Here is a 27446-nt window from a genome sequence, read left to right as displayed (position 1 = left end):
CAAGTACCTGTATAAAAAACATCAGAATCTTTCTCATGGTGTAGAGAATAAACAGATATGAGTGTGTTAAGTTAGAAATATGCAAGGAAAAGAATAATTGATTACCCATGGTAACCTGAAGGTTCGGAGCAGTTGCTGAAGGGAAGATCAGAGTTCTACAGCAAGCTTGCAAGATCATGACTAAGGGAAAAATTATCTGGGATTACCAGCAGTTCAGTTCCCTTTCGTCAGGGCTGACGCTATCGGAATGCTTCTGTGAGGAAGTTGTGTCTGAAGCTCTGTGTGCACACCCCGATTTAGTAGCTCTGGAAGGACACATGACAAAGTGATTATGCGCCAGTAAGTCCATATAAGGGCATCTATGTTACATTACTCCAGCTTCTTTGTCTTCAGGAAGCGCTCTGTGTATGTGTGTCAATTGTTTGTCCTGTCTGTCTAGTGCAGGGAGAGAAAAATATATATTTTAGGGAAAGCTAGACCAGAAAAAAAATATGTTGCACCTGTGCCCCCACTTTATCATGGGGGATGACATGCACTCTCTTTGCGTTGTTTATTTGGGAGAGGAGCATGCCCAGTCGACTATCGAGGGAACCGGCTGAGTGCATTGTGAGGGATTCCCTCTGCATACTCTCCGATCCCGCCTGGCTGTATTTTCAGCTTCGACTGCGCCTCGTGGTTTGGGTCCCGTGTCCGCCGAGGGAGTGCGGCGGCTTCGATCATGGGGTTCATAGACTGAGTTAGAGGAAGTGGAGCAAGAGACAGGTATTTCCCTTTCTCTTACCCTCTCACCTGACTCCGTTCGCTCGGTTTTGGTTTCGGGATCTCGCAATGCGATTTCTCCTGACCCAGAAGAAACCATGCTACATTCCTAGCCAGAGTGCGCCACGACTGAGCCAACCTTCTCCTAGTTGCCCCTCATTGTCCCTCTCGTGTTTGGTTCACGGACCTAGTCTCCCTCCTGAACGACACTCCATGGGAGGTTCCCGTCAGGAAGGATCACCTCTATCACCTCTGCCCTGAGATGTGGAAGCTTTGGGTCTGGCCCCTGAGGGGGACCAGTTCCTAGAGGCAGGTCTCTCATCTCTCTGCTGAAAAATCCAGCATGAACCAGCATAAATTCCATGCTGGTCCAGGCTGGTTTTTACTGGTTTGTGCTGGTATAGTGCTGGTATAATGCTAGTCAGTGCTGGTATATTGCTGGTATAGCTGGGTGGCCAGCATAGTCATGTGTTATCAAGCAAAACAGGGCTGGTGTAGCTGGTTAACCAGTATGATCTTGTTGGAATGAGCTTCATGGGAAAAACCTTTATTTTTGCTTGTGTATGTTTCTATGTAACACATTAATATAAGATTAAAACACAATATATTGGAATATGTTTAATTATATGTGTTATTTCTTTTGCTCCCTCTTTTGAATAAAGAACTGAAATAACATGCTCAAAAAGCTTTGCAAGAATAAAAACATCGTTTGTTAGGAATTAAAGTGTCTCCACAAGTTAAATACAGTAATACCAACAAATGTTGACTTCCCAGGCTCCATGAGGGAAGCAGCATATAAATCATACAGAAGGATGGTTTTTGAAAGAGATATATAATCCATTTGTCTCAATTAAGAAGTAGTTAAGTTGTTTGTTTGTTTTTTTAGTAAAACGGTAACGTGAAGAGATATTACCCAGCATCAGTATTGCTATGCAACCTTTAAAGCAACTATGTTCACGAAGGTAAATGTAGTTCTTGCACTTTCCAAAAATAAATCTCGCAATGTTTTCGACTACATTATATACCTTACAGTGTTATACCTCAGTTACGACTGAGGAGATCCTTGGACGGTGGAAGGAGTACTTCGAGGTTCTCCTCAACCCCACCAACATGTCTTCCACTGAGGAAGCAGAGGCCGAGGGCTCAGTTGTGGACTTGTCGATCCCCCATGCTGAGGTCATTGAGGTAGTTGAGAAGCTCCTCAGTGGCAAGGCACCGGGGGTGGATGAGATCCGCCCTGAGTACCTCAAGTCTCTGGATGTTGTGGGGCTGTCTTAATTGACACACCTCTGCAACATCGTGTGGCGGCCGGGGACAGTGCCTCTGGACTGGCAGACTGGGATGGTGGTCCCTCTGTTTAAGAAGGGGGACCGGAGGGTGTGTTCCAACTACAGGGGATCACACTCCTCAGCCTCCCCGGAAAAGTCTATGCCAGGGTACTGGAGAGGAGAATTCGGCCGATAGTTGAACCTCGGATTCAGGAGGAACAATGCGGGTTTTGTCCCACATCTCTATACCCTCGCCAGGTTGCTGGAGGGTTCATGGGAGTTTGCCCAACCAGTCCACATGTGTTTTGTGGATCTGGAGAAGGCATTCTACTGTGTCCCTCGTGGTGACCTGTGGGGGGTGCTCTGGGAGTATGGGGTCCGGGGCCCTCTGCTAAGGGCTGTCCGGTCCCTATATGACCGGAGCAGGAGTTTGGTTAGCATTGCTGGCAGTAAGTCAGACTTGTTCCCGGTGCATGTTGGACTCCGGCAGGGCTGCCCTTTGTCACCGGTCCTGTTCATGATTTATATGGACAGGATTGCTATGCGCAGTCAGGGGCCGGAGGGAGTCCGGTTTGGGGACCATGGGATTTCGTCTCTGCTTTTTGCAGATGATGTTGTCCTGTTGGCTTCCTCAAATCAGGACCTTCAGCGTGCACTGGGACGGTTTGCAGCTGAGTGTGAAGCGGTGGGGATGAGAATCAGCACCTCCAAGTCCGAGGCCATGGTTCTCAGCCAGAAAGGGTGGCTTGCCCCCTTCAGGTTGGTGGAGAGTTCCTGCCTCAAGTGGAGGAGTTTAAGTATCTTGGGGTCTTATTTACGAGTGAGGGAAGGATGAAGCAGGAGATCGCAGTGTATCTTCTGCAGTGATGCGGTCGATATACCTGTCTGTTGTGGTGAAGAAGGAGCTGAGTCGCAAGGCGAAGCTCTCTATTTACCAGTCAATCTACGTTCCTACCCTTACCTATGGTCATGAGCTTTGGGTCATGACTGAAAGGACAAGATCACGGATACAGGCGGCTGAAATGAGTTTCCTCCGCAGGGTGGCTGGGCGCTCCCTTAGAGATAGGGTGAGGAGCTCAGTCACTCAGGAGGAGCTCAGAGTAGAGCCGCTGCTCCTCCACATCGAGAGGAGTCAGCTGAGGTGGCTCGGGCATCTGTTCCGGATACCTCCTGGACGCCTCCCTGGGGAGGTGTTCCGGGTATGCCCAACCGGGAGGAGGCCCCAGGGAAGACCTAGGACACGCTGGAGGGACTATGTCTCTCGACTGGCCTGGAAACGCCTCGGTATTCCCCCGGAAGAGCTGGAGGAAGTGTCTGGGGAGAGGGAAGTCTGGGCGTCCCTGCTTAGACTGCTGCCCCCGTGACCCGGCACCAGATAAGCAGTAGAAGATGGATGGATGGATGGATACTGTTTATCGAAATTAGTATAAGTGCACGTGTTCCAGATCATCATGTTTTTGCCACCGTAATTAGGATTTTGTTTTGGGGTAAATAAAAAGCTTCCGTTTCTACATGAGGAATCTGCTGATCACTGGGAATCAGAATGTTTGCATACGTGAGGTACCTGGATGACGGCTGCACAGCAGTTGTTTCAACTAGCGAAATTAAGGACTTTAACTATGACATGTTTGACCAAACTCAGGTTTATTGGGTACGATGGAAGCAAGACTTCTTCAGGGCACAAATACTAATGCTTAAAGGTATGTAACTTAAGCAGTAGCTGTTTTATCGTAACTCTTTCACTGCACAATATATACAAATGAGTGATATATAGTTTTGTTTCTTATTTTGTTTCTATAATTTTTCAGAGAATAAAGAAGACATAGAGCAGGAGTTGTCTAAAGGCAAACGACTCCGAGTAGCACCTCTTAAAAAAACATGGTCATCACTACCACATACTACTTGTTAATCGCTAAAAGAGAGAGCGGAAGCTAAGACCAAAAATGTGTGTTGTAAAGGTTATATTGTGTAATGTTATTTGTGCACGTGTGTATCTTATAGTGTGATGGCAATTGTCATTGTCCAATAAATATTTTAAACAAACTTCCAAAAGACATCCAAAATACAACATATGTTGACCAGCACACTAGCATCCCAGGCTGGTCGGCCAGCACACCAGCATCCCAGGCTGGTCGGACAGCACACCAGCATCCCAGGCTGGTCGGCCTGCAACCAGCACCTAATGCTGGACCAGCATACCACCATCCCTGGCTGGTCGGCCAGCACACCAGCAACCAGCACCTAACGCTGGACCAGCATACCACCATCCCAAGCTGGTCCCAGCATGCAAAACATACCTTATGCTGGTGACCAGCAATGATAATTTTTTTAGCAGGGCTGAGATGACAGAGAATCTATTGAATGCTTGGACTCCCTCCACTAGGAAGCTGTATGCTTTGAAGTGGAGGCTTTTTCGCCTCTGGTGCAATGAACACTGTCAGGATCCAGTTACCTGCCCGGTCGATACAGTGCTGGAGTTCCTGCAGTCTTGCTTTTCTTGGGGCCTGTCCCCGTCTACTTTAAAGGTGTACATGGCCACCATCGCTGCGAACCACGAACCTGTCCTTGGGGCCTCATTGGGTAGGCACCCTCTGGTCTCTAGCTTTCTGCATGGTGCCAGGCTGAGGCCATCATGTACACCAGAGGTCTCCAATCTTATCCACAAAGGGCCAGTGTGGGTGCAGGTTTTCATTCCAACAAAGCAGAAGCCACACCTGATTCCACTTGTTTAATCAGTTGTTCTTGGCTTTTAAAAGACACTGGTGTGGTTTCTGCTTGGTTGGAATGAAAACCTGCACCCACACCGGCCCTTTCCGGGTAAGACTGGAGACCACTGATGTAGACCATGCCTTCCTTCCTGGGACCTCTCTGTGGCCCTGTAGGGGCTGCTGGAAGCCCCCCTTGAGCCCATGGAGTCAGCTTCTGTGAAGTTTCTGACCCTGAAGTTGGCTCTGCTCCTAGCCTTGGCCTCTCTCAAAAGAGTGGGTGATTTGCAGGCATTGTTGATCACCCCCACCTGCCTAGAATTCTCCAATGGCATGTCCAAGGTTATTCTGCACCCCGGGACAGGATATGTCCCTAAGGTGCCAAGAATGGCAGGTTGTCCTGTCATCCTGCATGCCTACTGTCCCCCGCCCCATGAGTTGGCGGAACAGGAGAGGCTGCATTTGCTTTTCCCAGTTAGAGCCTTTAAGAATTATGTCCACCGCTCTAGCTCATGGCGTAACTCCTCTGCCCTTTTTGTTTTGGGGGCCGAAATAGGGGTAATATGTTTTACAAACAGCGCCTGGTGCACTGGGTGCACTCTCTTTCCTCGCCTCTCCTCGGTCTTTCCTCGGCTCACTCTACTAGGTATTGCCTCGTCCAGTGTCTTGGCCAGCGGTGCCCCCTTGAAGATATTTGTGCTGCAGCAGGTTGGTCCTTCCCACACACCTTTATCAGGTTTTATAACATGGACTTCTATTATCAGGTTCTATAACATGGATCAGGTTCCACTCCAGGGCATAACAGTGGTATGAGAATATGAGAGGATATGACTTTGCCAAGAGAGTTAACAGGGAGAAAAGAAGAGGAGTACTGAGCCTTGTGGGACACCAGTGGAGAGTCTGTATGAATCCCCTCCATATTACCTGATATGAGTGAGCTTCCAGGTAGGAAGAAATCTATTCTCATTCTGTTCCATGAATTTTAAGACTCCTAATGGGTTACATTCTTCCTTGAGAACCACTGCTTTGCAGATCTTAATAACCTGAATCTTGACATTATCTTTCTTCAGTTCTGATCAACTTCATGCCTCAATCATCAAATACCTCCCTCTCTCTCTCTCTCTCTCTCTCTCTCTCTCTCTCTCTCTCTCAATTATTGTTAAATACAAGGCATTAATGAATTACTGACCTAAATATGATCCATTGCACCCCAATGATTAAAACACACTAAACTTTGTTGCCTAACAAACCCTTTCAGATTTCTGTTATCTGACTCTGGATCCCAACCATCTATCACTCTGTCTGTGTGATAACAGATTGTTTAGACCGAAACAGAACTGGTAGATGAATATGTTTGAGAGAAGAGATCTTATATGAAAGCCTTATTGAGTCACCTGGATCAGTCTTTATGTGTGTTTCTGAGAAGAAAAGAGAAAACTGAACCAGCAGGAAACTCAGTCATTTTAACATTGTTCACATTCTGAAATAAAAAGACAGAAGTAAGAAATCTGTTAATAGTTTTAACACAAGTACTAAACTTTATCTGTAGTATAGATGAGGAACATCATTAAATCATTAAACAGGAGATCTATCCAGAATAGTGTGTGTGTGTGTGTGTGTGTGTGTGTGTGTGTGTGTGTGTTTTATTTAGGACTCGTGGGTTAATAATGATATTTTGCTCCCATCACATCTGATCAGTGATGATCTGCTAAGATAGAATGAAAATGTAAAGAGATTTGGTGTCCTGAGATCTCCTTCAGAATATAGTCCTGTATTCAATGGAAACTCAGCAGGACTTTAGAGACTATTGTGAGGCAACAGTGAACCTCATAAACAGCTCATGTTTAAAAAAGATCTTTTGGTAAATGGGATTAATATAAAAAGAACAAATGCAGTAACTGATTTTTCAGACATCTCCTTTATTGTCCTGCAACTTTTCACAGTAAACACTGTCGGAAAAACATTATGAGAATTTTAACTGGAAACTGGGTTGGATTTATAATAATAATAAATTCTGTGTGAAAAACAAAGTTTGTGGGATTTACAATAAAATTTTACACATAATTTCTGCAAATGAGCAATTTTTGAAAAGATATAAAAGTGATTGAGAATTTTGTGTAATTCTGAAAACACCTTGTTTATCTATCTGTCTGTCTGTCTGTCTATTTTAAGATATTTTAAGATATTAAGAAATGTATTGTTTTGTTCATGGAAATTATTATTTTTATTATTATTATTATTATTTTTATTTTATTTTATGAGAACTAATAGAAAATGAGGGAGGCACGGTGGCTTAGTGGTTAGCACGTTCGCCTCACACCTCCAGGGTCGGGGTTCGATTCCCGCCTCCACCTTGTGTGTGTGGAGTTTGCATGTTCTCCCCGTGCCTCGGGGGTTTCCTCCGGGTACTCCGGTTTCCTCCCCCGGTCCAAAGACATGCATGGTAGGTTGATTGGCATCTCTGGAAAATTGTCCCTAGTGTGTGATTGTGTGAGTGAATGAGAGTGTGTGTGTGCCCTGCGATGGGTTGGCACTCCGTCCAGGGTGTATCCTGCCTTGATGCCCGATGACGCCTGAGATAGGCACAGGCTCCCCGTGACCCGAGGTAGTTCGGATAAGCGGTAGAAGATGAATGAATGAATGAATAATAGAAAATGAGTAAAGTGAAGCAGTCGATTAAAAGTGGTGTTTGCGCACCCTCTGGTGGTCTGAAAGAGAAATACTCGGATTGAATGTTCCACTGATCATAGACAAATTTCTAAAATAATTTCACTTTAATCATCAGAATTATAAAAAAGATCAATATTCTTAATGCAGTTGATTTCAGAAGTTAAAGAAAACTCTTCAGTTACTTTACAGTCTTCATTACGGTGCCACAAAACTATTTATTCTACAATCAGCATCAGTTTGTGTTAAATTAAACCCACATTCATTACGACTTCCTTTCCTTCTGATCTCTTTATATGAGACTGACACTGACACCCAGTTCACACCGTTCTTCTGTGGTCTGATCTTTTATTTTCAAAACTTTGGTCATAATATTTAACACAAACTTGGATTTATATGGTTCATCATCCAGGATGAATCTGTTATAATTTACAATGAAAATGTTTTTTGTGCAGCTGGATTGTGTGTTAAACAGATGATGGAGTAATAATATGGTAATGTGGAGGAATGTTACACAACACACTACACACATTATTTTACATCACACAATCTTACAGATGTTAAAACAATCCACTTGTAGAGCCTGAACCCAGCGTATAGAGGCTGAGTGAATGTGGTGTGGACTCTGTGGAGGAGCTTCATGGTGTCAGAGACGCTGTAGAAGGACAGAGTTCCTGCACTGTGATCCACATACACTCCTATTCTGGAGGATGGTGGACCACTGAGATCAGTCTTAATGTTGTTGTGATAGAAAGAGAGAGAAGAAGAGGAACATTCCAGACTCCAGGACTGTTTGTTGCGTCCAAACCCACACTCATCACCCCGACCTTTCCTCCCAATGTCTTTATATGAGACTGATATGGACACAATACCATCACCGCTCCACTCCACCTCCCAGTAACAGCGTCCACACACACTCTCCTTACACAACACCTGCCACAAGGAGTCAAATCTCTCTGGATGATCAGAGTACTGCTGCTCTCTCTCACTGACTGTCACTGCTCTGTTCTTCTCAGACAGAATGAGTTTACGATGTGACGTGTTGGGATCCAGAGTCAGAGAACAGAAATCTAAAATAAAAGAGAAAAACAAACTGAACAATGTGAACATGTTGGGTTTAATTCACAAAATACTGTATATTCATAAGTGTGTGTGTGTGTGTGTGTGTGTGTGTGTGTGTGTGTGTGTGTGTTATACATTTCAGAAACTCTTCTCTGTTCTGTGGATCTGGTGGTGAAATGATCTGAACTGCTGCAGCTGTGGAGAGAAAAATGACAGAAATAACAGACATTTAAACGTCTTTTTAACCAAAAGGTTTGTGCTGTAGGATCTCATACCTATAAATATAATGTATCATTTATCTTTACTGTACAGAGCAGCAATAATGAGTTCACAAACACAAAACACATCTCATCACTTTTTATATCTTAGGAATTTCAGCACTTGTCCATCATTGTGTTTCTCCAGCAGGAGCAGCTCCTCTTACCATGTGGAGGGATTTTGTTGAATTCCTCCTCACAGAATTCCTCCAGTCTCTTCTTCAGATCTGAGAGAGAATTCTTCACTCCATCAAATGACAGATGTTGAGGGACACTGATGCTGGACGTGTCAAAATCTGGTCTATCTAACAGAGGAGACTGAGGTCCAGAAGCTAAAGCCTACAGAGAAGAAATGAAATGAAAGACACACCTGTGATGTCAGACAGGGACATTTATTGCTGCTTTAATGAGAGGTGTTTTAGAGAGTGTGAGGAACATCTGTCTCTGTAGATCAGACAGTCTGTGTTACCTGGAGGAAATGGATGTGATCGTGTGTGTGTGAAAGCTTCTCCATCTCAGTGACTCTCCTCTGAAGATCATCAATCTCCTGCTCCAGTTGCTCCAGGAGTCGTTCAGCTCGACTCAGTTCAGCCTTCTCCTGAGCTCTGATCATCTCCGTCACCTCCGAGCGCTTTTTCTCCATGGAGCTGATCAGCTCAGTAAAGATCCTCTCATTGTCCTCCACTGCTGTCTGTGCACTGAGCTGTTAGGAGACACACAACACATGAAGGTCCATTTAAAGCTCATCTCTCATTCTCTCTCTTACTGGGACTCTAAATGACTCCATGTTGTCCATGTTGTGTGTGTTTCTAGGAGCAGCTCTGTCTCTGCTCACTGCTCACCTTTATAGTGTACACAGTCTGTTTCAGCTCCTGCACCTTCTTCTGCTTCTCCTGGAGTCTCTGCTGGAATTTCATCTGCTCCTCCTTTAACTCACTCTGAGGACACATATGATGTTATAAATGATGTGGAGATAAATATTAATGACAGTTAAAGGGTTAATGTTCACTACTGTCTTGTTCAGATTAGTTTAAGTAGTAAAATGTCTGTTGGCCGAGTGAAGGTTCACTCATCTGATCTGTTTATGACGAACGCTGACTAAAGATATGTTTACTGAACACATTTATTTTACTTAACTCTTCAATCACAAGTTTAATCTTGTAACTGACCAAATACTAATCTTTGTATAATATTAAACTTTTTGTTTTATGTTTCTTATGTTCTGTGAAGCTGCTATGAGACAACGTCCATTGTTAAAAAAGCTCTATACAAATAAATTTGAAGTGGATTGAACCAAAGCTGCTGAATCTAAATGAGAAATATCATTCGGATGAGTTTTCACCTGTTTCTCAGCTCTTCCTGCTGCAACTGATACAGCATCGTGGCATTTATGTTTATCCAACATGCACAAAGAGCAAATACATCTCTGATCAGTACGACAGAAGATCTTCAGAACTTCATCGTGTTCAGAGCAGATCTTCTCTTGTAGATTTCCAGAGGCTTCAATTAATGTGTGTTTTTTCAAAGCAGGACGTTCAAGGTGAGTTTTGAGATGAGTTTCACAAAATGAAGCCACACACATCAGACAGGACTTGACGGCTTTGTGTTTTCTCCCGGTGCAGAAATCACACTCCACATCTCCAGGTCCAGCGTAACAGTGAGCAGGAGAAGCAGCTTGGGCTTCAGTCTTCTTCAGTTTCTCCACCACTTCAGCCAGCATGTTGTTTCTGCGTAGAACAGGCCTTAGAGTGAAAGTGTCTCTGCACTGAGGACAGCTGTAGACATCCTTCTGATCCTCCTGATCCCAGCAGCCATTAATACACACAGTACAGAAACTGTGACCACAGGAGAGACTCACCGGATCCTTCAGGAGATCCAGACACACTGGACAGATGAACTGGTCCTGATCTACTGAAATACTCGCCTCAGCCATTTTCCTGATCTCAGTGAAAGAGAGAGAGAGATCTCTTTCGTTTTCTCTGAAACTTCCTGGTTGTGTGTGTGTGTGTGTGTGTGTGTGTGTGAGAGAGAGAGAGAGAGAGAGAGAGAGAGGAGGAGGAGCACAAGCACAGTGAGGTTATGAACACTCCTTTGTTAACCATTTCATCTCCCTTCAGAACATAAAGCACATATTTACATTTACTGCTTTTGGAAGATGTCGTTATACAGAGTTAAATACAAAAAGGTTCTAAAGTTTTATTAATGACTACATCAATACTGGTTCACTAGGTCACACACTAAGAATACCATGAGTCTTAAACTCTACTGAGAGGAAATATAGCACAATTCATTTTCAAAATTTAAAACAAATCAATATTTGATGTGATGACCCTTTGGCTTCAAACCAGCATCTGGTACTGAGGTGAGGTTGTGGAAGACAGGTTCATTTCACAGGTCTTACACCATGGCAAGACTGAGCACAGCAACAAGACACAAGGTAGTTACACTGCATCAGCAAGGTCTCTCCCAGGCACAGATTTCAAAGCAGACTGGGATACAACACCTAAGTATGTTCATAAGATGTCGGTATATTAACAGAAAAAGCGGGAACTGGATGGATGATGGAAGTGAAAATAAACAATGTTGACTCAGATTGTGGGCTGAGAACTGGGGAACTGGTCATGAGGAAGTTCAGCAAACATACAGACTAACCTGACTGGGGCTTTCCATTTACTGAGTACTTCAGTTCTGCTGAATTTAACACCTACATCTTCAAACAACTTTCAACATTTTTTACAGAATTATAATCATTTTCCTTCCTGAAGTTTCACTTTTCTGACTTCTATCATCTAATTATTTGATATCCTGCGCTCTCTCTCTCTCTCTCTCTCTCTCTCTCTCTCTCTCTCTCTCTCTCTCTCTGTGCATGCTGGGAGTGTTTGGGTGCATGTGTGCAGACGGTTCATGTGGAGAGGCGACTGATTGGGGTTTTTCTTTGGATTTTCTCCCTTTCTGCTTTCCTTTGTACATAAAAAAATATTTACTTGTTACAAATATTCTATTATTTCGGTTATCTTTGGTTTAAAAGTTTCAATTAGAGAGCAAAAGTTTTTTGCTCCGGCGTCAGGATGGCGTCTCTCCCGGAGGGGGTAACACCACCTGTTTCGCTCCGCCACGGTGTTAGGTGTGTACCTGCACCAGGTTCGACAGTAGAGGATGTGCTAATAGGAGTTGGAGGAAAAAGTTGGTTCTATCAACATTTCTTCAGCATCCAGAATGAACAAGTCAGTGGTGGTGTTCCTCAAAGTGGAAACTCTAGTTAATCGCTTGGTAAGCAGCAGAATAGTGGTGATTGGTGATTTTGTTCTAATTTCACCACTAGCTACTCCAACTACCAGAGTCACTGTCTCTAATGGGCTGCCTTTCATTTATAATGATGAAATTGAACGGGGACTCGCACAATATGGAAAGTTTGCTAGCAGTATTAAAACGATCCCACTGGGATGTAAAAACATGGCCATTAAACATGTCATGTGGTTTAGGAGGCAGGTGTTTATGTTTCTGAGTGAACCAGAGCTGGATGTGTTGTTTAGGGTGTGGCACAAGGGGAAAGCGTACATGGTGTAGGGGAACACCAGCAGTATGAAGTGCTTTGAGTGTGGGGACATCGGGCACAGGAGGCTGGCATGTCCTCATAAAGCCCAGGTTAGAGAGTAGACTGCCGTAAATGCTGGTGTTACTGAGCCTGTTGTTGCTGCTGGTTCTGTTGTTGCTGCAGGTCCTAGTTCTTCAGCTGGACCAGTTGATACTGAGGGACCTAGTGTTACTGCTGTTGTTGAAATGAGCAATAATGAGGTCAACTAAAAATGAGGACTCTCTGACGTCTCTGAGTTTGGACAAACGGCAGATGATATGTAAACCCTACAAGAAATAAATGAGTTCTTAGATCTAACCTTCGGCAAAACTGTAGAAGTGAAAGACTTTTTTCCGGATATGGAAAAATTCATAGCATCGGTCCTAATGTTGCAAAAAAAAAAGTTATGAAACTTTGCGTAAAAAGAAAAGGTTTCGGTTAAAGAAAATATTGACCAAGTTGAGAAAGGACAAAGCTAATGTTTCATTTTAAAAAAATGGCTAAACCACACAGGGTGTCTTCTATCCCTTATCTTTTTCTATTTCAATCCTTTCTTCTTTTCTATCTCTCCATGGAGTCTTTAAGGTTGGGGTCCTTAAATATAAATGGGGGTAGGAACAGAAATAAGATGGCAATGGTATCAGAGTTATTTAGAATTAAAAATTTTAATATAGTTTTTCTGCAAGAGACACACACTAGTAGTGACAATGAAACTGAATGGAGCACATGGTGGGAGGAAAAATCTGTCTTAAGCCATGGAACAAATACTAGTGCAGGCAAAGCCATATTATTCTCTAAAAACATAAATATTAACATCTTACTAATGGAAGAAATTGTCAAAGCACAAATATTATTAATTAAAACAAAATTTAGAGGAATTGTTTTTGTCCTGGTAAATGTCTATGCACCAAACTGTGGGTCTGAGCGGGTGGAAGTCTTTATGAAACTGAAACAACATCTTAAGAAATTTGTTGTTTATGTTGTGTTTAATTATTGGAGGGGATTGAAACTGCACCACTAATTTTACAGGTGACAGGAATGGGGAGGAGCCTCGCAATGAGTCAAGTAAAGTTCTGTCAAATATAATTAAAGAGTTTGATTTTATAGATTTATGGAGAAGTAGAAATACAGACATTAAACAGTACACATGGTTAAAGGTTTCTGAGAACAGAGTAAGTGGTGCAAGGCTGGACAGATTTTCTTGGGTAAAGCTTGGAATAATAGAGTAATGAGTTCTTTTATTTCATCCAATGGTTTGTCAGACCATCCATCCATGCATCCATCTTCTACCACTTATCCGGGATCGGGTCGCGGGGGCAGCAGACTAAGCAGGGACGCCCAGATTTCCCTCTCCCCAGACACTTCCTCCAGCTCTTCTGGGGAATACCGGGCGTTCCCAGGCCAGCCGAGAGACATAGTCCCTCCAGCGTATCCTAGGTCTTCCCCGGGGCCTCCTCCAGGTTGGACATGCCCGGAACACCTCCCCAGGGAGGCGTCCAAGAGGCATCTGGAACAGATGCCCAAGCCACCTCAGCTGACTCCTTTCGATGTGGAGGAGCAGCTGGCTCCACTCTGAGCTCCTCCCGAGTGGCCGACCTCCTTACCCTATCTCTAAACTCATTTCGAGCACCTGTTTCCGGGATCTTGTTCTTTCGGTCATGACCCAAAGCTCATGACCATAGGCGAGGGTAGGAACGTAGATCGACTGGTAAATAGAGAGCTTTGCCTTGCGGCTCAGCTCTTTCTTAACCACAACAGACCGGTATATCGACCGCATCACTGCAAAAGATACACTGATCTGCCTGTCGATCTCCTGCTCCATCCTTCCCTCACTCGTGAACAAGACCCCAAGATACTTTAACTCCTCCACTTGAGGCAGGAGCTCTCCACCAACCTGAAGGGGGCAAGCCACCCTTTTCCAGCTGAGAACCATGGCCTCAGACTTGGAGGTGCTGATTCTCATCCTCGCCGCTTCACATTTGGCTGCAAACCATTCCAGTGCACCCTGAAGGTCCTGATTTGAGGAAGCCAACAGGACAACACCATCTGCAAAAAGTCCCCAAAACAGACTCCCTCCACGAACCAAACTCCTGCTCCGGTCATATAGGGACCGGACAGCCCTTAGCAGAGGGCCCCAGACCCCATACTCCCAGAGCACCCCCCACAGGCCACCACAAGGGACACAGTCGAATGCCTTCTCCAGATCCACAAAGCACATGTGGACTGGTTGGGCAAACTCCCATGAACCCTCCAGCCACCTGGCAAGGGTATAGAGATGGTCCAGTGTTCGATTACCGGTACGAAACCCGCATTGTTCCTCCTGAATCCGAGGTTCGAATATCGGCCGAATTCTCATCTGAAGTACCCTGGCATAGACTTTTCAAGGGACGCTGAGGAGTGTGATCCCCCTGTAGTTGGAACACACCCTCTGGTCCCCCTTCTTAAACAGAGGGACCACCACCCCAGTCTGCCAGTTTAGAGGCACTGTCCCCAGAAGCCACGCGATGTTGCAGAGGCATGTCAACCAAGACAGCCCCACAACATCCAGAGACTTGAGGTACTCAGGGCGGATCTCATCCACCCCCGGTGCCTTGCCACTGAGGAGCTTCTCAACTACCTCAGCTTGGGGGATCGACGAGTCCACAACTGAGCCCTCGGCCTCTGCTTCCTCAGTGGAAGACATGTCAATGGGATTGAGGAGATCCTCGAAGTACTCCTTCCACCGTCCGAGTATGTCCCCAGTCGAAGTCAGCAGATTCCCACTCCCACTGTAAACAGTGTGTGCAGGGCATTGCTTCCCCCTCCTGAGGCGCTGCACGGTTTGCCAGCATTTCTTCGAGGCCGACCGATAGGCCTTCGCCATGGCCTCACCGAACTCCTCCCAGACCCGAGTTTTCACCTCCGCAACCACCCGGACTGAAGCTCACTTGTCCCTCCGGTACCTATCAGCTGCCTCCGGAGTCCCCCGAGCCAACCAGGCTCGACAGGACTCCTTCTTCAGCTTGACAGCGTCCCTTCCCTTACTTCTGGGGTCCACCACCGGGTTTGGGGATTGCCGCCACGACAGGCACAGCTCCGAGTGGCCGCATCGACAATGGACATGGAGAACATGGTCCACTCGAACTCAATGTCTCCAACCTCCCTCGGGATCTGGTTGAAGCTCTGCCGGAGGTGGGAGTTGAAGATCTCTCTGACCGGAGACTATGCCAAACGTTCCCAGCAGACTCTCACAGTACATTTGGGTCTGCCAAGTCTGTCCAACTTCCTCCCCTGCCATCGGATCCAACTCACCACCAGGTGGTGATCAGTTGACAGCTTCGGACCTCTCTTTACCTGAGTGTCCAGGACATACGGCTGGAGGTCAGATGAAACAACTACAAAAGTCGATCATCAAACTCCGACCTAGGGTGTCCTGGTGCCACGTGTACTGAAGTAGAGAGAAGTAGAGAGTCCAGCCTTTCTCGAGGAGTTCGGTTCCAGAGCCCAAGCTGTACGTGGAGGCGAGCCCAACTATCTTGAGTTGGTATCGCTCAACCTCCTGCACCAGCTCAGGCTCCTTCCCCCCCAGCGAGGTGACATTCCATGTCCCTAGAGCCAGATTCCGTGTCCGGGGATTGGGTCACCGAGGCCCCCGCCATTGACTGCCACCCAATCCACAATGCACCGGCCCCTTATGGTTCCTCCTGTAGGTGGTGGGCCAACGGGAGATCGGCCCCACGTCGCTTCTTCGGGCTGAGCCCGGCCGGGCCCCATGAGGTAAGACCCAGCCACCGGGCACTCGTATGTGAGCCCCAACCCTGGGCCTGGCTCCAGGGAGGGGCCCCGGTTGTGCCATACCTGGCAACGTCACGGACCTTGCTTTTGAATTCTTCATAAGGGGGTATTTGAACCGCTCTTTGTCTGGCCCGTCACCCAGGACCTGTTTGCCTTGGGAGACCCTACCAGGGGCAGAAAGCCCCAGACAACATAGCTCCTAGGATCATTCAGGCACGCAAACCCCTCCACCACAATAAGGTGGCAGTTTAAGGTGGGGGTCTGTCAGACCATCAATTTTAATATAAAATAGAACCTAGTTACTACTGGCACTTTAATTTTAAACTATTACAGGATACTTTGTTTTGCGACAAATTTGTTTCTTTTTGGGGCAGTTGGAAGCTAAAGAAAAACTCATTTGAAAATCTTGGTCAGTGGGATGTGGGGGAAAATTACAGTTCACATGCTACATCAGTGTTAAAAGCAACAATGAAAGATCTGAAAGGAGACATACAACATCCATAAAGCGTCATTTTAAACAATAATGGAACTGGACAAAATTACCTTTTGAACAAAAAGAAGAAAGAACTTGGCTCACTGCTACAAGAGCGTGTAAAAGGAGCATTAATATGGGAAAGACTTTGCTCAATCAGAGACATGGATTCTCCCACCTCTTACTTTTTTAGCCTTGAGCATAAAAGTAGACAGGAAAAACAAATGCATTATCTTCGTTGTCCTGATGGAAGTGTATCATCTGATCCAGTGGAAATAAGGAAGCTGGCAGCAGGATTCTATAGAGACTTATACAGTGCTGAAGGTTGTGACTCTGAAAGTGCCTCTGACATACTTCAGAACTACCTCAGTTAGAGGATTAGCGGTGGAGATCATTGGACAACCCAATAACATTCCAAGAGCTTACAGAGGCAATGCACCAGCTATCTATTGGCCGTTCCCCTGGAATTGACGGGCTGCCTGCTGAGTTTTATCAACGTTGTTGGAATTTGTTAGGACAGGACGTGTATGAAGTACTTTTGGAAAGCATCAAGAACAAGTTACTTCCCACAAGCTGTTACAGAGCGGTTCTGTCTCTGCTTCCCTCTTTTTGCTGTGTTCAGACTATAAAATATTTAAATCACTATAAAAACCTTTGATCCAACAAACTTGGATTTATATGGTTCTGATATGGTTCATCATCCAGGATGAATCTGTTTTAATTTACAATGAGAATGGTTTTTTTGTGCAGCTGGATTGTGTGTTAAACAGATGATGGAGTAACAATGTGGTAATGTGGAGGAATTTTACACAAAACACTACACACATTATTTTAGATCACACAATCTCACAGATGAAGAACCAAACCAGTAGAGCCTGAACCCAGCATATAGAGGCTGAGTGAATGTGGTGTGGACTCTGTGGAGGAGCTTCATGGTGTCAGAGACGCTGTAGAAGGACAGAGTTCCTGCACTGTGATCCACATACACTCCTATTCTGGGGGATGATGGAACTCTGAGCTGAGTCTCAATGTTGTTGTGATAGAAAGAGAGAGAAGAAGAAGAACATTCCAGACTCCAGGACTGTTTGTTGCATCCAAACACACACTCATTATCACCTCCTTTCCTCCTGATGTCTTTATATGAGACTGATATGTACACACCAACATCGCTCCACTCCACCTCCCAGTAACAGCGTCCACACACACTCTCCTTACACAACACCTGAGGCCAGAAGTCAAATCTCCCTGGATGATCAGAGTACTGCTGTTTTCTCTTACTGAGTGTCACTGCTCTGTTCTTCTCAGACAGAATGAGTTTACGATGTGACGTGTTGGGATCCAGAGTCAGAGAACAGAAATCTAAAATAAAAGAGAAAAACAAACTGAACAATGTGAACATGTTGGGTGTGTGTGTATATGTGTGTGTGTGTGCGTGTGTGCGTGTGTGTGTTGTGTGTGTGTGTGTTATACATTTCAGAAACTCTTCTCTGTTCTGTGGATCTGGTGGTGAAATGATCTGAACTGCTGCAGCTGTGGAGAGAAAAATGACAGAAATAACAGACATTTAAACGTCTTTTTAACCAAAAGGTTTGTGCTGTAGGATCTCATACCTATAAATATAATGTATCATTTATCTTTACTGTACAGAGCAGCAATAATGAGTTCACAAACACAAAACACATCTCATCACTTTTTATATCTTAGGAATTTCAGCACTTGTCCATCATTGTGTTTCTCCAGCAGGAGCAGCTCCTCTTACCATGTGGAGGGATTTTGTTGAATTCCTCCTCACAGAATTCCTCCAGTCTCTTCTTCAGATCTGAGAGAGAATTCTTCACTCCATCAAATGACAGATGTTGAGGGACACTGATGCTGGACATGTCAAAATCTGGTCTATTTAATAGAGCAGACTGAGGTCCAGAAGCTAAAGCCTACAGAGAAGAAATGAAATGAAAGACACACCTGTGATGTCAGACAGGGACATTTATTGCTGCTTTAATGAGAGGTGTTTTAGAGAGTGTGAGGAACATCTGACTCTGTAGATCAGACAGTGTGTGTTACCTGGAGGAAATGGATGTGATCATGTGTCTGTGAAAGCTTCTCCATCTCAGTGACTCTCCTCTGAAGATCATCAATCTCCTGCTCCAGTTGCTCCAGGAGTCGTTCAGCTCGACTCAGTTCAGCCTTCTCCTGAGCTCTGATCATCTCCGTCACCTCCGAGCGCTTTTTCTCCATGGAGCTGATCAGCTCAGTAAAGATCCTCTCATTGTCCTCCACTGCTGTCTGTGCACTGAGCTGTTAGGAGACACACAACACATGAAGGTCCATTTAAAGCTCATCTCTCATTCTCTCTCTTACTGGGACTCTAAATGACTCCATGTTGTCCATGTTGTGTGTGTTTCTAGGAGCAGCTCTGTCTCTGCTCACTGCTCACCTTTATAGTGTTCACAGTCTGTTTCAGCTCCTGCACCTTCTTCTGCTTCTCCTGGAGTCTCTGCTGGAATTTCATCTGCTCCTCCTTTAACTCACTCTGAGGACACATATGATGTTATAAATGATGTGGAGAGAAATATTAATGACAGTTAAAGGGTTAATGTTCACTACTGTCTTGTTCAGATTAGTTTAAGTAGTAAAATGTCTGTTGGCCGAGTGAAGGTTCACTCATCTGATCTGTTTATGACGAACGCTGAGTAAAGATATGTTTACTGAACATATTTATTTTACTTAACTCTTCAATCACAAGTTTAATCTTGTAACTGACCAAATACTAATCTTTGTATAATATTAAACTTTTTGTATTATGTTTCTTATGTTCTGTGAAGCTGCTATGAGACAACGTCCATTGTTAAAAGCTCTATACAAATAAATTTGAAGTGAATTGAACCAAAGCTGCTGAATCTAAATGAGAAATATCATTCGGATGAGTTCTCACCTGTTTCTCAGCTCTTCCTGCTGCAACTGATACAGCGTCGTGGCCTTTATGTTTATCCAACATGCACAAAGAGCAAATACATCTCTGATCAGTACGACAGAAGATCTTCAGAACTTCATCGTGTTCAGAGCAGATCTTCTCTTGTAGATTTCCAGAGATTTCCATTAATTTGTGTTTTTTCAAAGCAGGACTTTCAAGATGAGGTTTGAGATGAGTTTCACAAAATGAAGCCACACACACCAGACAGGACTTGATGGCTTTGTGTTTTCTCCTGGTGCAGATATCACACTCCACATCTCCAGGTCCAGTGTAACAGTGAGCAGGAGAAGCAGCTTGGGCTTTAGTCTTCTTCAGTTTCTCCACCACTTCAGTCAGCATGTTGTTTCTGCGTAGAACAGGCCTTGGTGTGAAAGTATCTCTGCACTGAGGACAGCTGTAGACGTCCTTCTGATCCTCCTGATCCCAGTGACCATTAATACACACAGTACAGAAACTGTGACCACAGGAGAGAGTCACCGGATCCTTCAGGAGATCCAGACACACTGGACAGATGAACTGATCCACTGAAAGCTGATCTACTGAAATACTCGCCTCAGCCATTGTCCTGAACTCAGTGAAAGAGAGAGAGATCTCTTTCATTTTCTCTGAAACTTCCTGGTTTTGTGTGTGTGTGTGTGAGAGAGAGAGAGAGAGAGAGAGAGAGAGAGAGAGAGAGAGAGAGAGAGAGAGAGAGAAAGAGAGGAGGAGCACAAACATACAGTAGTGAGGTAATGAACACACCTTTGTTAACCATTTCATCACCCTTCAGAACATAAAGCACTATTTACATTTACTGCATTTGGAAGATGTCGTTATTCAGAGTTAAATACAAAAAAGTTCTAAAGTTTTATTAATGACTACATCAATACTGGTTCACTAGGTCACACAGTAAGAATACCATGAGTCTCAAACTCTACTGAGAGGAAATATAGCACAATTCATTTTCAAATTTTAAAACAAACCAATATTTGGTGTGATGACCCTTTGGCTTCAAAGCTCACATTTAGCTCTACAACACAGTGCTTTGCACAACAAGGTAACACGGCAAGTAAGCCACAGTACATAACCATTCAAAACCAGCTTTTTCCCCTCTCTTTGGAACTCTTGCTGACGTGGTTTAAATGTCCCATCCTGCCAATAGCACGGCGAAGAGGTGGGGCATAGCGTGTCATATGAAGATCATCCAATGAAGTTACAGGCGGAAATGTGACGTAATTGGGAGGGGCTGAAACAAGAAACAGACACACCCAGCCACCAGTGACAGTCAAAAAATAGTAAACAAAATTCAAAGCATACTAAGGCGTAACACCTGATATGACTGAGCTTCCAGGTAGGAAGAAATCTATTCTCATGCTGTTCCATGAATTTTAAGACTACTAAGGGTTACATTCTTCATTGAGAGCCACTTAAGATGTTTGCAGATCTCAATAACCTGAATCTTGATATTTGTTGTGATATTTGTTATCCGTCAGAAGACAGACTTGAATAGATAATACAATGAGAAGGAAAAATAGGGAAAGAAAAGAGAAACGTAAGGTAAACAAACAAAGGAAAATTGATGTAAAAATACAAAAGGTTGAACAGTTTAAAGATTTGAATATGAGTGATTAGAAGAAGACAACGAGGGATCAGAAGCTGTACCTAGACAGCTGGAAGAAGAATCCAAAAGAAAAGAAGATTATAATGCATTATGTTTTATGTTTTATTTTCAGACGTTCAGGAGAACTCTGAATTGCTTTTCTTTTCCTTATGTTCATGTATTCTCCTGTAATAGAATTGATAAGGTTAATATTGCTGATTTTGACTATAAACTTAGATGAAAGCTGTTTCTTGTAGTGAAAGTTTAAAAGCCCACTGTGTATTTGTGGGAGAAATCTGCACGTGAAGTGTTTCAACGCTTGCTGTGGAATTCCACGGCGAGAGAAATCTTCAGTCATATATAATCACAGCCCGGCAGTTGCAGGAAGTTAACTGCAACCATATAGCCATATATAGAAGTGTTAACCTTGAAGATAAAGAAAAAACATTAGTAGCACTCAGAGTCGCCGACGAGAAATGTTTGGGGGACGAGATGTTGGCTGTCGAGAAAGCCCAAGGTGGGGGTCACACCCGACAGACAAATCCAACTGACAACAGTAATAATACAGAATGTATAAAAGCTTGTCTTGAATAACATTGTGTGTGCATTCTAGTGAAGACTTCCTCAGTGTATGTTATACTCTGTGTGCATCATAGAACAAACGCAAGCTTACACTTGGAGAATGTTTCTTGGTTTGTTATAATCTTTGCATTTTAATTACTTTTACTTATTCTAATACTGTTTGATTATTTGAAGGAGATTTTATTTGTAATTTTCTTTTTATTTTACATATATTACACACATCTATCTGTATAAAACTACTTTTAATAAAAACAAGGCCTCCCATTGTGAGGATCCTGAAAAGACAAAAAGGTCTAAGTCTGACTCCTTCATTTAAAGATTCAAACAATAGATTAGGTAGAAGAACTTGAAGAGGATCCTTTGTTAGAAGATTGAGGGACTTCGAAGGACATCTGCGTTCAAGGTAAGACCAACTCTGATAGTTGATCTTGTGTTTTCAACACTAACGTGTGCAAACTAGGACACATTTCTTAGTGGGATTGTGGAAGGGTTTCCAACACAATCCCAAAACATGTCACTAAGGGACACGTACGTCATGTGGGAAATTTTTTTAATAAAATAATGCTAAATACACCACGATCGAGGGGAAAGGTGAGAGAGGGAGAAGAAGCCTCCATTTAGAGTCAAATGCTATATGCACAAGCCATTAGACGCATGCAGGTCTTAAGCAAATGTCACATTATGAACAGGCCATTAGACGCACACAGGTCTTAGGCATATAGGCCCTAAAAGGTAAAAGGCCATTAGAGGCGAGCAGGTCCCAGACATAGGTAGAGAATGATTAACCACCCATATAGGCTGAAGACGCACAGAAACACACACACAGGAATGAAAAAAGGACACATGTGCACACAGTATTAAGGCCCAAAACTGAGCATAAGTTTTAATAAGAAGATTCAAACTCAGAAAGAGTCACTCTTAATATAAAATGGTTTGACAGCATGACGAGGAGGATATTGAGTCCTTTTATTAACACGCCATGGAGCTTGAGTAGCCTGAGTACGTTTGGATGAGGCTGAAGGAGTCTGAGTAGACGTGGTGACAACTGTAGCAGTCTGTGTTGAGACATCGACCCCCTTAACAGCAGATGTGTCACTGGGTCGGCCATGACTCTCCATATCCTGGACGTAACGAGTGATGACCTCGGTGAAAAGATCAGCAGTTGGTGATGGTGTAGAAAGGTTGGTTTCATCCAACAGTTGAGCGACCCAAGCAGAGATTGAAGCTAAAACACAATACAAGTCCATAAAGCCTTAGTAAGCACATACAGCCTCTGGCCACTGGGTTAATAAGTAAACTGATGGCTAATGCACATAGACCAAAAGTACAAGAAACCCATACGTACCCATGAAGTAAGTGAGTTGTGTTGACAAAGATCTCATGAAGCAGAATGAAGTCTAAAAGCACGGAAAACCAACTTAAAAGCTTTGTGACCTGATGACGTAGGCTATGAGCTAAGAGACATAGGAATGAGGCCCCTCGGTTAGACTATAAGTACGGCCGGAGCGGCCCCGCTTTTGGGACGGACCAGCTCCGTGACTCTCCTAAAAAGAACCTAGTAAGAAGTTTGATTTTATAAAACCCAAAAAGATTTATTAAAGTTTTGATTGACTTACAAAGAATCCAAAGGATTGTTAACAGGAAATCCTTGATAATTAGATCCAAAAGATTTTACTAAAAGTTGTGATTGATTCATAAAACCAAAACTACTGCGTGTTTTCATGAAAATATAAAGACTGGATTTGGGAGAGATTGTGTGAAGTTTGCAAACATTGATTGTTAGAAAAGTATATGTGAGATCGCGAGTAATATATGTATGTGCACATTAAGGTTATTGTTTCATCTGCGGCTACCGCTGTCTTCGAGTGAAGACAGGTCTGAACGGGCAGATTGGGTTAATTTTTCATCTGCGGCTACCGCTGTCTTTGAGTAAAGACAGGTCTGAACGGGCAGATTGAGTTATTGGTTAATCTGTGGTTACCGCTGTCCTTGAGTGACAGGTCTGAACGGGCAGATTGTGTAATTGTTTAAATCTGTGGCTACCACTGTCCATGAGTTAGGACAGGTCTGAACGGGCAGATAGTGTAAGTTAAGGTTTCCCGAGATACCGCTGGGGTACGTTGCAGCACAAAGGTGAATAGAGGAGAAAAATAGATTCATTGACTTTATATAGAGAAGGAAAAAGCAAAGGTGAGCAGAAAGGAGTGAGTGAAAAGGCTCATTGCGGACTGTCGAGCGAGACAGTAATTTGAGTGTTTGCTTCTCTGTATAAACAGCTGCCCCAGGGCTGCATGGTCGGAAGGATCTGAGATACCGCTGTGAAGGGCACAGGGCTGCTTGGTCAGATCAGTGTGAAGATATTGTGTTAAAAAGCTCGCGAGAAAAGTGCTGAAGTGGAATTCCATTGCTGTGTATGATTTTATGTGTAAAAAGAGCTGAAGTTGATTTGTATTGCTGTGTGTGTGATTTTATGTGACAAAAGCAGATCTGCATTAATGTGTATGTTTGTGTGATAAGAGTGGATTTGTAAGGCCATGTGTGAGTATTGTGTGTGATTTTCTATGACAAAAAGCTGATTTCCCTGCTGTGTGTAATGTTCTATGGCAAAAGAACATTACAAGAAGAAAATCACATCTCTTGGTCTTTCTGAAACATGGCTTAATAAGCGCTCACCTGAGTCTGCCTTTGACATTTCTGGGTATAATGTGTTTAGGAGGGATAGAAATAAGGGTAAGGGAGGGGGATTGTTAGTATATGTTAAAAACACAATTAAATGTAACCTCATTGAATGGTCACAGGAAATAGACATGGAGTATATTGGGTTGAACATGTGTCTATCTCCTCAAATGTCTTTTATTGTAATTTGTTTATACCGACCACCATCAACCAATAATATATTTTATGAGCATCTCCATAATATCCTTAAGCAATGTGATGATAAAAAGGAGTTGATTTTAATGGGTGATTTTAATATAAATTGGGACAAATAAACAGAGAGGAAAAAACTTAAAGAGATAACAAACAAATTCAATCTTTCCCAACTGATACAAGGTCCAACAAGAATAACCAACTCCTCCCAGACACAAATTGACCTGATATTTACAAACAGACCTGAGAGAGTAATTAAATCACATAATCTGTTGACTGGTCTGTCCGATCATAATATTACACTGATAGTAAGGAAACTAAACAGAAAACAGTTAGTATATCCAACCTCAAGAAAACAATTTTATGAGAAAATTCCTAAAAATGAAATAACCAACTTGGAAAAAGCTATAAATCAAATTGACTGGTCTGACCTCCTAACCAGCAGAGATACTGAGATTAGTTGCAGCACTTTTTTTTCGACTATCACTGAGAAAAGAGCAGCCTTCATAAGAAAGGTGAAATGTAATCATGGAAAGAAGATCACCTTACCATGGCTAAATGATAGGCTCTGGCAACAAATGAAAGAGAGAGACTCTGCTTTAAAGAGGGCTTTAAAATCAGGACATAGTAGCGACCGGCTTACCTTCACAACTCTCCGAAATAAGGTATTAAGGAATTTAAGAAGGTCTAAGGCTGAATTTTTTATTACAACTATCAATGAAGCTCATGGAAATGGAAAACTTATTTGGAGAAATCTTAATAAATTAACTGGTAGGAATAAAGAACAAAGGATCATTTTACCTGAACTCAAAGTGAATGGAATCCTGACCCAAGATACTGATATGATAGCAAGTATATTTAATTATTTTTTTATAAATTCAGTCAGGGAGCTGGTTCAAAGTATCCCAACTGAAACTATACCATTTATCCCTATTGATAAAACTAAACCAATTTTTAAAATAAAGGAAATATCTGAATCAGAGGTTATAAAAATTATAACCTCGTTAAAAAACTCAAAAGCTAGGGATTTATATGGTTTGGATACCATGTTTTTAAAATTACACAAGGACGCACTTGCTTGCCCAATTGCACATCTGATCAATTTATCAGTTAGGCAAAGTATTTTTCCAAGCTTTTGGAAAACAGCAGTTCTATCTCCGATTTATAAGTCTGGTGATAAAGCAATGGTGTCAAATTATAGACCCATTAGTATTCTATCAGTAGTATCCAAGGTGACAGAAAAATGGGTAGCTGAACAGTTAAAAAACCATCTAAACTTGGGCCACACACCCTTACATCCAATGCAATTAGGATTCCGCACAAACCACTCTACAGAAACAGCAAACTGTTTCTTCCTTGAAAATATCAAGTCAAAATTAGATGAGGGTGGTATAGTTGGTGCAGTGTTTTTGGACCTTAAGAAGGCTTTCGACACTGTGAACCACCAGACACTATTATCAAAATTATCTTCTTATAATTTTTCAGATGAGGCTATGAAATGGATGGAGTCATATTTAACTAACAGGAAACAGTGCGTACATATTGGTAATTCTTATTCTTCATACCTTGACTGTAATATTGGTGTACCCCAGGGGTCAGTATTGGGCCCTATTTTGTTTAGCCTGTATATTAATGACTTGCCTTCAGTTTGTCAATCTGTTAATATACAAATGTATGCAGATGATACGGTTATTTATTTGCATACTAAGACCAAACAACAGGCAGCAACTGAATTAAACAAAGCATTGGTGCATGTTTCTGCCTGGTTAAAAATCTCAGATCTGCATCTTAACATTAACAAAACAGTCTGTATGTTCTTTTCTAAGAGGTCCTCAAATGTACAGCAGGCAGATGTTTTTATAGAGGGAGAAAAAAATCATGGAAGTGTCCAATTTTAAATACCTCGGTATTATTTTGGACTCTAATTTAACTTTTAAAAAGCATGTAAAAAAAAGTGGCTAATACCATCAGATATAATATGGCTAACTTTAGAGACTGTCACGATGCAGGACAAAGGCGAGTGAGGATCCAAATGCAGATTTTAAAGTTTAATAGTCCAAAACCACAAGAAACAGCTAAACAGACAGAACAGAACAGGGCAGAACACAGAGCTTACAGGAAACAGGAACAGGCACACCGACATCCAACATCTAGCAATGACCAACACCAGGGAAGTGAACAAACAGAGTATAAATAAGAGACAAGAACCAATCACACAGCAGAACTAATTAAAGACAAAGACAAGACACCTGAAGGAGAGAAGGAGTACAATGAATGTCCATGGAAACCAAAGAGTGGGCGGAGCAAACAATTAACAACCGGGAAAGACAGCAGACAGAAACAGGACAGAAACACAGACAGACTCATTACAGAGCCCCCCCCCCAGGAGTGGATTCCAGACACTCCAACGCAGAACCCGGAGGGCGGCGGAGCGGAGGCGGAACAGGGGGCGGGAAGGCGGGCCAGGTCCATGTGGCGGTAGAGGGCAGGGCAGAGCTGGCGAAGCTGGAGGCCAGGGCAGAGCCGGCAGAGCGGGAGGCCAGGGCGGAGCCGGCAGAGCGGGAGGCCAGGGCGGAGCCGGCAGAGCGGGAGGCCAGGGCGGAGCCGGCAGAGCGGGAGGCCAGGGCGGAGCCGGCAGAGCCGGAAACCAGGGTGGCGCCGCAGGCAGGGTCAGCGACCAGAGCAGGACCGGAGACCAGGGTGGCGCCGCAGGCAGGGTCAGCGACCAGAGCAGGACCGGAGACCAGGGTGGCGCCGCAGGCAGAGTCAGCGACCAGAGCAGGACCGGAGGCCAGGGTGGCGCTGCAGGCAGAGCCAGCGACCAGAGCAGGACCGGAGACCAGGGTGGCGCTGCAGGTCGGGCCAGAGACCATAACGGCGTTGGCGGCCAGGGTGGTGCTGAAGGCGC

General features: G+C 43.7%; 2 protein-coding genes across 2 annotated transcripts in view; one reads left to right on the top strand and one right to left on the bottom strand.

The window, feature by feature from the left end:
* Positions 1-4532: 4532 nt before the first annotated feature.
* The window catches only part of med23 (mediator complex subunit 23), a 77905-nt gene continuing 54991 nt past the window's right edge, over positions 4533-27446 (top strand). Inside the window, exon 1 of the mRNA XM_060882755.1 lies at positions 4533-4544. The gene's annotated coding sequence lies outside the window, so the exon portion shown is untranslated. The remainder of the gene's footprint in view (positions 4545-27446) is intronic.
* On the bottom strand, positions 7488-20116 carry LOC132854967 (E3 ubiquitin/ISG15 ligase TRIM25-like). The gene is made up of 13 exons (XM_060883651.1): positions 19471-20116; positions 18973-19068; positions 18600-18833; positions 18298-18469; positions 18009-18068; positions 17370-17897; positions 11064-11131; positions 10061-10729; positions 9561-9656; positions 9188-9421; positions 8886-9057; positions 8597-8656; positions 7488-8469 (listed from the first exon to the last, which is right to left on the bottom strand). Exons 1-13 carry the CDS (start codon positions 20107-20109, stop codon positions 7931-7933), a joined length of 3567 nt encoding a protein of 1188 aa, XP_060739634.1. The 5' UTR covers positions 20110-20116; the 3' UTR covers positions 7488-7930.

This window comes from Tachysurus vachellii, chromosome 12 (genome assembly GCF_030014155.1).
Source record: "Tachysurus vachellii isolate PV-2020 chromosome 12, HZAU_Pvac_v1, whole genome shotgun sequence".
Classification (NCBI taxonomy): Eukaryota; Metazoa; Chordata; class Actinopteri; order Siluriformes; family Bagridae; genus Tachysurus; species Tachysurus vachellii.
Note: the sequence above shows the minus strand (reverse complement) of the source record. Positions and strands in the feature narration are given on the sequence as shown.

What these genes read in the sequence shown, in the direction of transcription:
- LOC132854967 (XM_060883651.1), bottom strand. Translation starts at nt 20,109, where the DNA reads ATGAAAGAGATCTCTCTCTCTTTCACTGAGTTCAGGACAATGGCTGAG. An exon ending in CAGGAAGAGCTGAGAAACAG is followed by an intron (nt 9,657 to 10,060) that starts GTGAAAACTCAT and finishes ATGTGTCCTCAG; the next exon opens with AGTGAGTTAAAGGAGGAGCA. An exon ending in ATCACATCCATTTCCTCCAG is followed by an intron (nt 9,058 to 9,187) that starts GTAACACAGACT and finishes TCTTCTCTGTAG; the next exon opens with GCTTTAGCTTCTGGACCTCA.